The sequence below is a fragment of the Oncorhynchus masou genome, chromosome 9 (genome assembly GCF_036934945.1).
Source record: "Oncorhynchus masou masou isolate Uvic2021 chromosome 9, UVic_Omas_1.1, whole genome shotgun sequence".
NCBI lineage: Eukaryota > Metazoa > Chordata > Actinopteri > Salmoniformes > Salmonidae > Oncorhynchus > Oncorhynchus masou.
The window spans coordinates 11684451-11697602 of NC_088220.1; the positions used below are offsets into that span (position 1 = coordinate 11684451).

General features: G+C 44.5%; 1 protein-coding gene across 1 annotated transcript in view; it reads right to left on the reverse strand.

The window, feature by feature from the left end:
• Window positions 1-6544: 6544 nt before the first annotated feature.
• The window catches only part of LOC135545525 (thymosin beta-a-like), a 32326-nt gene continuing 25718 nt past the window's right edge, over window positions 6545-13152 (reverse strand). The window contains exon 3 of the mRNA XM_064973181.1: window positions 6545-7062. Coding sequence (XP_064829253.1) covers window positions 7022-7062 — 41 coding nt within the window. The 3' untranslated portion in view covers window positions 6545-7021. The remainder of the gene's footprint in view (window positions 7063-13152) is intronic.

Genomic DNA, 13152 nt, shown 5'->3' on the forward strand with positions numbered 1-13152 from the left:
GCTTGCCATGCAGTAGCAGAGAGAACAGTCTAGGACTAGGGTGGCTGGGGCCAATTTTTTGACAATTATTCGGGCCTTCCTCTGACACTGCCTGGTGTAGAGGTACTGGATGGCATTACCCTCTGTCGTGCCTTGCGGTCGGATACCGAGCAGTTGCCGTACCAGGCAGTGATGCAACAAGTCAGGATGCTCTCGATGTTGCAGCTGTAGAACATTTGAGGATCTGAGGACCCATGACAAATCTTGTTAGTTTCCTGAGGGGGAATAGGCTTTGTCGTGCCCTCTTCACGACTGTCTTGGTGTGTTTGGACCATTCTAGTTTGTTGTTGATGTGGACACCAAGGAACTGGAAGCTCCCAACCTGCTCCACTACGGCCCCGTCGATGAGAAGGGGGGCGTGCTCGGTCCTCCTTTTCCTGTAGTCCACAATCATCTCCTTTGTCTTGATTATGTTGAGGGATAGGTTGTTATTCTGGCACCACCCGGCCAGGCCAGGACCTCCTTCCTATAGGATATCTCGTCGTTTCTCATTGATCAGTTGTCATTGACTGTTGTGTCGTCTGCAAACTTAATGATGGTGTTGGAGTCGTGCCTGGCCATGCAGTCGTGGGTGAACAGGGAGGACAGGAGGGGACTGAGCACACACCCCATGAGCTGTTATGTTGTTATGGTTATGGTCTGGATTCAAAGTAAAGATGGGAGGGGGCTGTTCAAAAGGAAATTCAAAAGTCTTATTGTGGCTAGATAACCACAATAAATATAGGATCAACATGGAGTTTGCTCGTTACATTTACATACAGTACTTACATTTGCTCCCCGTTGTTCATGTGTTCCTCTGTGCATCGTCAATTCTGTGTGTGTCATCTGTCTTCTGCTAATAAGATCATGTGTCCTCTGTCTTCTGCTAATAAGATCATGTGTCCTCTGTCTTCTGCTAATAAGATCATGTGTCCTCTGTCTTCTGCTAATAAGATCATGTGTCCTCTGTCTTCTGCTAATAAGATCATGTGTCCTCTGTCTTCTGCTAATAAGATCATGTGTCCTCTGTCTTCTGCTAATAAGACCATGTGTCCTCTGTGAATACTGCACCGAGGACACATTTACATTACATTTTACATCTCTCATTTCTATTCAGAGAGACTTACAGTCAGTTTACAATATGTTGCAATATGTGAAATATCTCCCTGGTATATTTTTCCTCGTTTGATCAAAGATTAGCTATCTGTCTCATCACCACAAACACTCATCTACTCCAACAAATACAAGGAAGTACATGACAACAATTCCTGCCTGACTGCCATCACTACACACACACACACACACACACACACACACACACACACACACACACACACACACACACACACACACACACACACACACACACACACACACACACACACACACACACACACACACACACACACACACACACCACCATTTGTTTCTGTACCCATGAAAGCAAAGGTAACTGAACTAAATGACTGTCGCCCCGTAGCACTCACTTCTGTCATCATGAAGTGCTTTGAGAGACTTGTCAAGGATCATATCACCTCTACCTTACCTGACACTATAGACCCACTTCAGTTTGCGTACCGCCCCAACAGGTCCACAGATGATGCAATCGCCATCACACTGCACACTGCCCTATTCCATCTGGACAAGAGGAATACCTATGTAAGAATGCTGTTGATTGAGTATAGCTCAGCCTTCAACCCCATAGTACCCTCCAAGCTCATCACTAAGCTCGAGGCCCTGGGTCTGAACCCCGCCATGTGCAACTGGGTCCTGGACTTCTTGATGGGCTGCGCTAAATCTATATATATAATTTTCAACTGGCATCCGGGGTCAGCCCTCAGGCACCCGGCCCGCTACAAGGAGTCGATAGAGCGCAATGAGCCAACTAAAGCCACACTAGCCGAACCCTCCCCTAACCCGGACGATGCTGGGCCAAACCCTCCCCTAACCCGGATGACGCTGGGCCAATTGTGCGCCGTCCTATGGGACTCCCGACCACAGCTGGTTGTGGCACAGTCCAGGATATGAACCAGGGACCTTAGTAACGCAATGCAGTGCCTTAGACCGCTGCACCACTCAGGAGCCCAAAATATTTACATATTCTTAATTACATTCCTTTACTTTAGATTTGTGTGTATTGTTGTGACATTGTTAGATAGTACTTGTTAGATATTACTTGTTAGATATTATTGCACTGTTGGAGCTAGAAACACAAGCATTTCGCTATGCTCACAGTAACATCTGCTTAACATGTGTATTTGGTATTTTATTAGGATCCCCATTTGCGGTTGCAAAAGCAGCAGCTACTCTTCCTGGGGCCACACAGAACATGAAACATGACATAACGGCAGCAGCTACTCTTCCTGGGGCCACACAGAACATGAAACATGACATAACGGCAGCAGCTACTCTTCCCGGGGCCACACAGAACATGAAACATGACATAACAGCAGCAGCTACTCTTCCCGGGGCCACACAAAACATGAAACATGACATAACAGCAGCAGCTACTCTTCCCGGGGCCACACAAAACATGAAACATGACATAACGGCAGCAGCTACTCTTCCCGGGGCCACACAAAACATGAAACATGACATAACGGCAGCAGCTACTCTTCCCGGGGCCACACAAAACATGAAACATGACATAACGGCAGCAGCTACTCTTCCTGGGACCACACGAAACATGAAACATGACATAACGGCAGCAGCTACTCTTCCCGGGGCCACACAAAACATGAAACATGACATAACGGCAGCAGCTACTCTTCCCGGGACCACACAAAACATGAAACATGACATAACGGCAGCAGCTACTCTTCCCGGGACCACACAGAACATGAAACATGACATAACGGCAGCAGCTACTCTTCCCGGGACCACACAGAACATGAAACATGACATAACAGCAGCAGCTACTCTTCCAGGGGCCACACAGAACATGAAACATGATGTAATACAGAACATTAATAGACAAGAACAGCTCAAGGACAGGACTACATCAATGTTTTTTTAAAGGCACACGTAGCCTACATATCAATGCATACACAATAAACGATCTAGGTCAAATGGGGGAGAGGCGTTGTGTCGTGAGGTGTTGCTTTATCTGTTTTTAGAACAGGTTTGATGTTTATTTGAGCAATATGAGATGGAAGGAAGTTACATGCAATAAGGGCTCTATATAACACTGTACGTTTTCTTGAATTTGTTCTGGATTTGGGGACTGTGAAAAGACCCCTGGTGGCATGTCTGGTGGGGTAAGTGTGTGTGTCAGAGCTGTGTGTAAGTTGTATGCAAACAATTTGGGATTTTCAACACATTAATGTTTCTTATAAAAAGAAGAAGTGATGCAGTCAGTCTCTCCTCAACTCTTAGCCAAGAGAGACTGGCAGCATAGTATTTATATCAGCCCTCTGATTACAATGAAGAGCAATACGTGTCGCTCTGTTCTGGGCCAGATGCAGCTTAACAAGGTCTTTCCTTGCAGCACTGGACCACATGACCGGATAATAATCAAGATTAGACAAAACTAGAGCCTGCAGAACTTGCTTGTTGGAGTGTGATGTCAAAAAAGCAGAGCATCTCTTTATTACGGACAGACCTCTCCCCATCTTTACAACCATTGAATCTATATGTTTTGACCATGACAGTTTACTATCTAAGGTAACGGCAAGTAATTTAGTCTCCTCAACTTGTTCAACAGCCACACCGTTCATTACCAGATTCAGCTGAGGTCTAGAATTTAAGGAGTGATTTGTACAAAATACAATGATCTTAGTTTTAGAGATGTTCAGGACCAGTTTATTAATGGCCACCCATTCCAAAAGAGACTGCAACTCTTTGTTAAGGGTTTCAGTGACTTCATTAGCTGTGGTTTCTGATGCGTATATGGTTGAATCATCAGAATACATGGACACACACACACTTTGTTTAATGCCAGTGGCAGGTCATTGCTAAAAAATTGAAAAGAGCAGAGGGCCTAGAGAGCTGCCCTGCGGTACACTGCACTTTACATGTTTGACATTAGAGAAGCTTCCATTAAAGAAAACCCTTTGAGTTCTATTAGATAGATGGTTCCGAATCAACAATATGGAAAAGGTTGAAAAGGCAAGTTTTTCAACAACAGATTATGGTCAATAATATCAAAGGCTGCACTGAAATCTAACAGTACAGCTCCCACAATCTTATTATTAATTTCTTTCAACCAATCATCAGCCATTTGTGTCAGTGCAGTACATGTTGAGTGCCCTTCTCTATAAGCATGATGAAAGTCTGTTGTTAATTTGTTTACAGAGAAATAGCATTGTATTTGGTCAAACATATTTTTTTTTCAGTTTGTTAAGAGCTGGCAGCAAGCTTACAGGTCTGCTGTTAGAACCAGTAAAGGCCGTTTGACCACTCTTGGGTAGCGGAATGACTTTGGCTTCCCTCCAGGCCTGAGAACAAAGACTTTCCTCTAGGCTCAGATTAAAGATATGACAGATAGGAGTGGCTATAGAGTCAGCTACCATCCTCAGTAGCTTTCTATCTATGTTGTCAATGCCAGAAGGTTTGTCATTATTGATCGATAACAATAATTTTTCCACCTTTCCCACACTAACTTTACAAAATTCAAAACTACAATGCTTTTCTTTCATATAGATTTTTTTATGCATGTCACGCCCTGGTCTTAGTATTTTGTGTTTTTTTTATTTATTTGGTCAGGCCAGGGTGTGACATGGGTTTTGGTATGTGGTGTGTTTTTGTCTTGGGGTTTTTCACAGGTATTGGGATTGTAGCTTAGTGGGGTTTTCTAGGTTAGTCTATGGCTGTCTGAAGTGGTTCTCAATCAGAGGCAGGTGTTTATCGTTGTCTCTGATTGGGAACCATATTTAGGCAGCCATATTCTTTGAGTGTTTCGTGGGTGATTGTCCTTATGTCCTTGTTTCCGTCGTGTGTTAGTTTGCACCAGTTTAGGCTGTTTCGGTTTTCGTGTTACGTTTGTTGTTTTCGTATTGATTCGTGTTTTTCCTTGTTTCATGAAAATATGAATCACAATAGCCACGCCGCATTTTGGTCCGACTCTCCTTCGCATATAGAAAACCGTTACAATGCATGAATACAATTGCTCACTGTTCGTTGTTGGTATTTCCTGCCTACGTTTGCTAACTAATTGCCAATTAAGTAATCATTAATAAAATAATTGCCAACATCAAATGGTTTTGTGATGAATAAGCCATCTGATTCGATGAAGGATGGAATTGAATTTGTCTTTCTGCCCATCATTTCATTTAATATACTCCAAAGTGTTTTCCCATCAGTCTGTATATCATTTATTTTGGCTTCATAATACAGTTTCTTCTTTTTGGTGAGTTTAATCACATAATTTCTCAATTTGCAGTGAGTCAGCCAATCAGATGTGCAGCCAGACTTATTAGCCACTCCTTTTGCCCCATCTCTATCAACCATACAGTTTTTCATCAGTCAATGGAGCCTCAACAGTTCTAACAGTCAGTTTCTTAACAGGTGCATGTTCATCAATATTTGGAAGAAGCAATTTCATAAATTCATCAAGTGCAGCGTCTGGATGTAACTCATTAATCACATCAGACCAACCTATCTGGATTACCGCCCTCTGCCTGCCTTGACCTGTTTTTTGCCTAAACTCAGCTGTTGTTACTTCGATGTTGTCTGCATCTGTGTCTTACCTGAAACGTGATAGTCACGCCTGGAGGAAACCTGGCACCATCACTACAGTGAAGCATGTTGGTGGTGGCAGCATCATGCTGTGGGGATGTTTTTCAGTGGCAGGGACTGGGAGGGAGACTTGTCAGGTTCGAGGGAAAGATAAACGGAGAAAAGTACAGAGATCCTTGATGAAAACCTGCTCCAGAGCACTCAGGACCTCAGACTGGGGCGAAGGTTCACCTTCCAACAGGACAACAACCCTATCACACAGCCAAGACAATGCAGGAGTGGCTTCGGGACAGGTGTCTGAATGTCCTTGAGTGGCCCAGCCAGAGCCCGGACTTGAACCCTATCGAACATCCCTGGAGAGACCTGAAAATAGCTGTGCAGCGACACTCCCCATCCAACCTGCCAGGGCTTGAGAGGATCTGCAGAGAAAAATGGGAGAAACTCCCTAAATACCGGTGTGCCAAGCTTATAGCGTCATACCCAAGAAGAATCGAGGCTGTAATCGCTGCCAATGTTGCTTCAACAAAGTACGGAGTCTGAATACTTATGTAAATGTGATAATTCCGTTCTTTATTTTTAATACATTTGCTTACATTTCTAAAAACCTGTTTTGCTTTGTCATTATTGGGTATAGTGTGTTGATTGATGAGGGGAATTTTTTTCTTTTCATTTTAGAATAAGGCTGTAACATAACAAAATGTGGAAAATGTCAAGGGGTCTGAATACTTTCCAAAATGTGCTGTACATATTTTAATGAATCTTAATAGGATTGTATACTCAATATAATGATAAAAACATCACAAGATTATACTTATTGACTGAAGTCAAAATAATTAAGACAAGACCCAAATTCAGTTTTACAACACTCATTTTATTAAATCAAAAATATCTTCTCTCATGTCATTGTTACAGAACTTATCCAGAATGGCACTGTGTACAGGCAGAACATTGGGCATAGTTGACACTGGAACAGACGGTGACAGTATTATCGTTCATAGATACAAACACAACGTGTTCATTTCTTCCTTCTGTTCAACCCTGGCTCATCCATCTTTATCTTAGTTCACCCCTTTCCAACCAAGACTGCATAAAAAAAGCACAATTCAAAACATTTGACAGTTAAAATCGTATTGGCCTTCCCTTTACTAATCATGCACCCCTAACCCCACAGCATCAGAGTCAACGCCATTGTGATTAACTAACATGGTGATTAACTGACATGGTGATTAACTGACATGGTGATATGGAAAGAAGCAGACGCGATAGACATATTTATTAGGTGGAGGAGAAGAGAGAGGGATGACTGGAGGAGAGGAACCATGGCGTTTCATTTGGAGCCCTCTTCAGCTTTCTTCTCCTGCTCGATATCTGTGAGAGAAAGAGAGCGAGAGACTTAGTGATTAGTCAATGTCTTGATCACTGTTGTGATGGATACATGGCATGTTGAGTAATCAAACTATCATATATATTTGTTAATCACCTCATTTATTTAAAAACACTCAAAACAGGACATCACAACCCATCCAAAATGGAAGATACTGTATCAGAAAATGTCATTACATCATCATACAGAACGTTAAAATCACGAGCTATCACTGAGCAATAGAACACAGGAAGAATCCACTCTCATCAGGAGGGGGGCTGGCTGAGAGGCAGCTTCTGAGACAGATGGTTCCTCTCCTGTCATTGGCTCGTTATCAGCCTGGCTGGCAAAACCGCCAGTCCAATAGTCAAGCATCTTTTATTGTGCTATCAACAACCCTCTCGTCAGGTTTCTACTGTAAATCCTGCTCATCAACAACCCTCTCCTCAGGTTTCTACTGTAAATCCTGCTCATCAACAACCCTCTCCTCAGGTTTCTACTGTAAATCCTGCTCATCAACAACCCTCTCCTCAGGTTTCTACTGTACATCCTGCTATCAACAACCCTCTCCTCAGGTTTCTACTGTAAATCCTGCTCATCAACAACCCTCTCCTCAGGTTTCTACTGTACATCCTGCTATCAACAACCCTCTCCTCAGGTTTCTACTGTACATCCTGCTCATCAACAACCCTCTCCTCAGGTTTCTACTGTAAATCCTGCTATCAACAACCCTCTCCTCAGGTTTCTACTGTAAATCCTGCTCATCAACAACCCTCTCCTCAGGTTTCTACTGTACATCCTGCTATCAACAACCCTCTCCTCAGGTTTCTACTGTACATCCTGCTATCAACAACCCTCTCCTCAGGTTTCTACTGTACATCCTGCTATCAACAACCCTCTCCTCAGGTTTCTACTGTAAATCCTGCTATCAACAACCCTCTCCTCAGGTTTCTACTGTACATCCTGCTCATCAACAACCCTCTCCTCAGGTTTCTACTGTAAATCCTGCTATCAACAACCCTCTCCTCAGGTTTCTACTGTAAATCCTGCTCATCAACAACCCTCTCCTCAGGTTTCTACTGTACATCCTGCTATCAACAACCCTCTCCTCAGGTTTCTACTGTAAATCCTGCTATCAACAACCCTCTCCTCAGGTTTCTACTGTGAATGTCTGCTATATATGTCTGCTGGTAATACTGCACTGTACAGCCCTGTCTAAGTTGGTACTTGCCAGGGTTTATGGGGGAAATGGTGCTTTAAGAAATAAAATGGAAGACTACACAATATAACATGGTAACAGAGTAATTGTCATGTCATTTTAATATTATAACCATGTAATACTGATGTAAATACCTGGTAAATAGAGAACTGGACATAGAAAGCCTAACCAACCAACTTCAATTGGGGGTCTAGATTTCTTTACTAGAGGTTCCTCCCTGCATTGCAGTATTCTCTGTCCTGGGGTGGGGGTTATGATGCTTACTACTGCTCTCCCAAATCACACCTCCTACCACACTGCTACTGACAGAGAACATCTTGAATATCCACCCAAATCACACCTCCTACCACACTGCTACTGACAGAGAACATCTTGAATATCCACCCAAATCACACTTCCTTCCACACTGCTACTGACAGAGAACATCTTGAATATCCACCCAAATCACACCTCCTACCACACTGCTACTGACAGAGAACATCTTGAATATCCACCCAAATCACACCTCCTACCACACTGCTACTGACAGAGAACATCTTGAATATCCACCCAAATCACACCTCCTACCACACTGCTACTGACAGAGAACATCTTGAATATCCACCCAAATCACACCTCCTACCACACTGCTACTGACAGAGAACATCTTGAATATCCACCCAAATCACACCTCCTACCACACTGCTACTGACAGAGAACATCTTGAATATCCACCCAAATCACACCTCCTACCACACTGCTACTGACAGAGAACATCTTGAATATCCACCCAAATCACACCTCCTACCACACTGCTACTGACAGAGAACATCTTGAATATCCACCCAAATCACACCTCCTACCACACTGCTACTGACAGAGAACATCTTGAATATCCACCCAAATCACACCTCCTACCACACTGCTACTGACAGAGAACATCTTGAATATCCACCCAAATCACACCTCCTACCACACTGCTACTGACAGAGAACATCTTGAATATCCACCCAAATCACACCTCCTACCACACTGCTACTGACAGAGAACATCTTGAATATCCACCCAAATCACACCTCCTACCACACTGCTACTGACAGAGAACATCTTGAATATCCACCCAAATCACACCTCCTACAACACTGCTACTGACAGAGAACATCTTGAATATCCACCCAAATCACACCTCCTACAACACTGCTACTGACAGAGAACATCTTGAATATCCACCCAAATCACACCTCCTACAACACTGCTACTGACAGAGAACATCTTGAATATCCACCCAAATCACACCTCCTACAACACTGCTACTGACAAACAATTTATTTACATTTCCACACTATGGGTTTGGAATAATACTGTGAAATTGTGAAAAGGATGATGCCATTTCAGTGTAAAAGCTGTTTGAAAAAGCTGCCTGAAATGTCAGCCTGTTTTGGTGGGAGTGAGATTTGGCCTTCCATGGTAACATCACCATGCAATATATTTTTTTTTAACCTTTATTTAACTAGACAAGTCAGTTAAGAACAAATTATTATTTTCAATGACGGCCTAGGAACAGTGGGTTAACTGCCTGTTCAGGGGCAGAACGACAGATTTGTACCTTGTCAGCTCTGGGGTTTGAACTTGCAACCTTCCGGTTACTCGTCCAACGCTCTAACCACTAGGCCACCCTGTAAGAAAGAGAGTTCCAAACCCCTCTGCCAATAACAGCTAATTTTCTGTTTTCCGCTCCCCACTCAACTTGCTAAATTCTATTGCTCTTCGCTAAGAAGCTATTTTTGTTGCTTTTTGACCATTTTAACTCACAGCAATCACAGTAATGACATCAATCACAGTAATCATAGCAATCACAGTAATCACATCCATAGCCTAGTGGTTAGAGCGTGGAGGCGGCAGGTAGCCTAGTGGTTAGAGCGTGGAGGCGGCAGGTAGCCTAGTGGTTAGAGCGTGGAGGCGGCAGGTAGCCTAGTGGTTAGAGCGTAGAGGCGGCAGGTAGCCTAGTGGTTAGAGCGTAGAGGCGGCAGGTAGCCTAGTGGTTAGAGCGTAGAGGCGGCAGGTAGACGAGTGGTTAGAGCGTAAAGGCGGCAGGTAGCCTAGTGGTTAGAGCGTAGAGGCGGCAGGTAGCCTAGTGGTTAGAGCGTAGAGGCGGCAGGTAGACGAGTGGTTAGAGCGTAGAGGCGGCAGGTAGCCTAGTGGTTAGAGCGTAGAGGCGGCAGGTAGCCTAGTGGTTAGAGCGTAGAGGCGGCATGTAGCCTAGTGGTTAGAGCGTAGAGGCGGCAGGTAGACGAGTGGTTAGAGCGTAGAGGCGGCAGGTAGCCTAGTGGTTAGAGCGTAGAGGCGGCAGGTAGCCTAGTGGTTAGAGCGTAGAGGCGGCAGGTAGCCTAGTGGTTAGAGTGTAGAGGTGGCAGGTAGCCTAGTGGTTAGAGTGTAGAGGTGGCAGGTAGCCTAGCGGTTTGAGTGTAGAGGCGGCAGGTAGCCTAGTGGTTAGAGCGTAGAGGCGGCAGGTAGCCTAGTGGTTAGAGCGTAGAGGCGGCAGGTAGCCTAGTGGTTAGAGTGTAGAGGTGGCAGGTAGCCTAGTGGTTAGAGTGTAGAGGTGGCAGGTAGCCTAGTGGTTAGAGTGTAGAGGCGGCAGGTAGCCTAGTGGTTAGAGTGTAGAGGCGGCAGGTAGCCTAGTGGTTAGAGTGTAGAGGTGGCAGGTAGCCTAGCGGTTTGAGTGTAGAGGCGGCAGGTAGCCTAGTGGTTAGAGCGTAGAGGCGGCAGGTAGCCTAGTGGTTAGAGCGTAGAGGCGGCAGGTAGCCTAGTGGTTAGAGTGTAGAGGTGGCAGGTAGCCTAGTGGTTAGAGTGTAGAGGCGGCAGGTAGCCTAGTGGTTAGAGTGTAGAGGCGGCAGGTAGCCCAGTGGTTAGAGTGTAGAGGCGGCAGGTAGCCTAGTGGTTAGAGTGTAGAGGCGGCAGGTAGCCCAGTGGTTAGAGTGTAGAGGCGGCAGGTAGCCCAGTGGTTAGAGTGTAGAGGCGGCAGGTAGCCCAGTGGTTAGAGTGTAGAGTGTTAGTAGTGTTCCTAGGCCAGTTAACCCACTGTTCCTAGACCAGGTAACCCACTGTTCCTAGACCAGGTAACCCACTGTTCCTAGACCAGTTAACCCACTGTTCCTAGACCAGTTAACCCACTGTTCCTAGACCAGTTAACCCACTGTTCCTAGACCAGTTAACCCACTGTTCCTAGACCAGTTAACCCACTGTTCCTAGGCCAGTTAACCCACTGTTCCTAGACCAGTTAACCCACTGTTCCTAGACCAGGTAACCCACTGTTCCTAGACCAGGTAACCCACTGTTCCTAGGCCGTCATTGAAAATAAGAACATGTTCACTGACTTGCCTAGTTAAATAAAGGTAAAATAAAAAATAAAATGTATGAAGTTTGAGATGTGGGCATGCAGTATCTCAGGTTAGGATTGAATCGTGACAGATAGAGGCAAGAACAGAGGTTATATGAGCATTCCCTTTGAAATGCTAAAATGCTGTAATGTTGACCAGAGCCAGGCACTATGTAGGGATAAGGATTCAATTTGGGAAGGAACAAGAGAAAGGAGGAATAAGGCAGTATCTGATGGAGCGGGTGATAAGGATCAGTTCATGTTGATGAGGCTGCTGACATGGTGACCACGTAACTCCTCTCTTCCTGCGCCTCTGTCACGCCACTTCCTGTCTGACCTACGGCTTCAGCCTTGTCCACCCTGTCTGAACTAAGACCTCTTTAGGTCTGCACTAAAGCCCTAGCTAGTACAGTCCCTTTCTGCACCAGAAGGCAGACTCTCCTCCTCTAACTGCACTAAGATTGCATCTCCAACGCAGCTTGACTTCAAAGCTCAATGCACAGGCCCAGAAAGCCCAGCTTTTTGTGACAACTCTGCATAATGTTATTAATACCAAAGAAATAACTGGTGGCTGCCAGGCCTCAGAGCCACTCAAATATCATCACGGTTCTGTAACGCTGCTGGATAGCAGTCAGACAAGTGTGTACTTGATAACTGGAATGCATTGGGCGTAACTGTAAAAATGTAACCTACGGTAAGTGTTCTTCTCAACAGTGTTGTACTGTTTCTGGATGGTCAGGTGAAGATTTATCCTCTACTTTACATACAGTCAAATAAAGAGAAACTACACATTACTAACTCTACAGTAGAAGGGCACTAACACACTACAGTAGAAGGGCACTAACACACTACAGTAGAAGGGCACTAACACTACAGTAGAAGGACACTAACACACTACTAACACTACAGTAGAAGGGCACTAACACACTACTAACACTACAGTAGAAGGGCACTAACACACTACTATCACTACAGTAGAAGGGCACTAACACTACAGTAGAAGGGCACTAACACTACTAACACTACAGTAGAAGGGCACTAACACACTACTATTACTACAGTAGAAGGGCACTAACACTACAGTAGAAGGGCACTAACACTACTAACACTACAGTAGAAGGGAACTAACACACTACTATTACTACAGTAGAAGGGCACTAACACACTACTATCACTACAGTAGAAGGGCACTAACACTACAGTAGAAGGGCACTAACACTACTAACACTACAGTAGAAGGGCACTAACACACTACTATTACTACAGTAGAAGGGCACTAACACACTACTACCACTACAGTAGAAGGGCACTAACACACTACTAACACTACAGTAGAAGGGCACTAACACACTACTATTACTACAGTAGAAGGGCACTAACACTACAGTAGAAGGGCACTAATACACTACTAACACTACAGCAGAAGGGCACTAACACACTACTATTACTACAGTAGAAGGGCACTAACACACTACTAACACTACAGTAGAAGGGCACTAACACACTACTATTACTACAGTA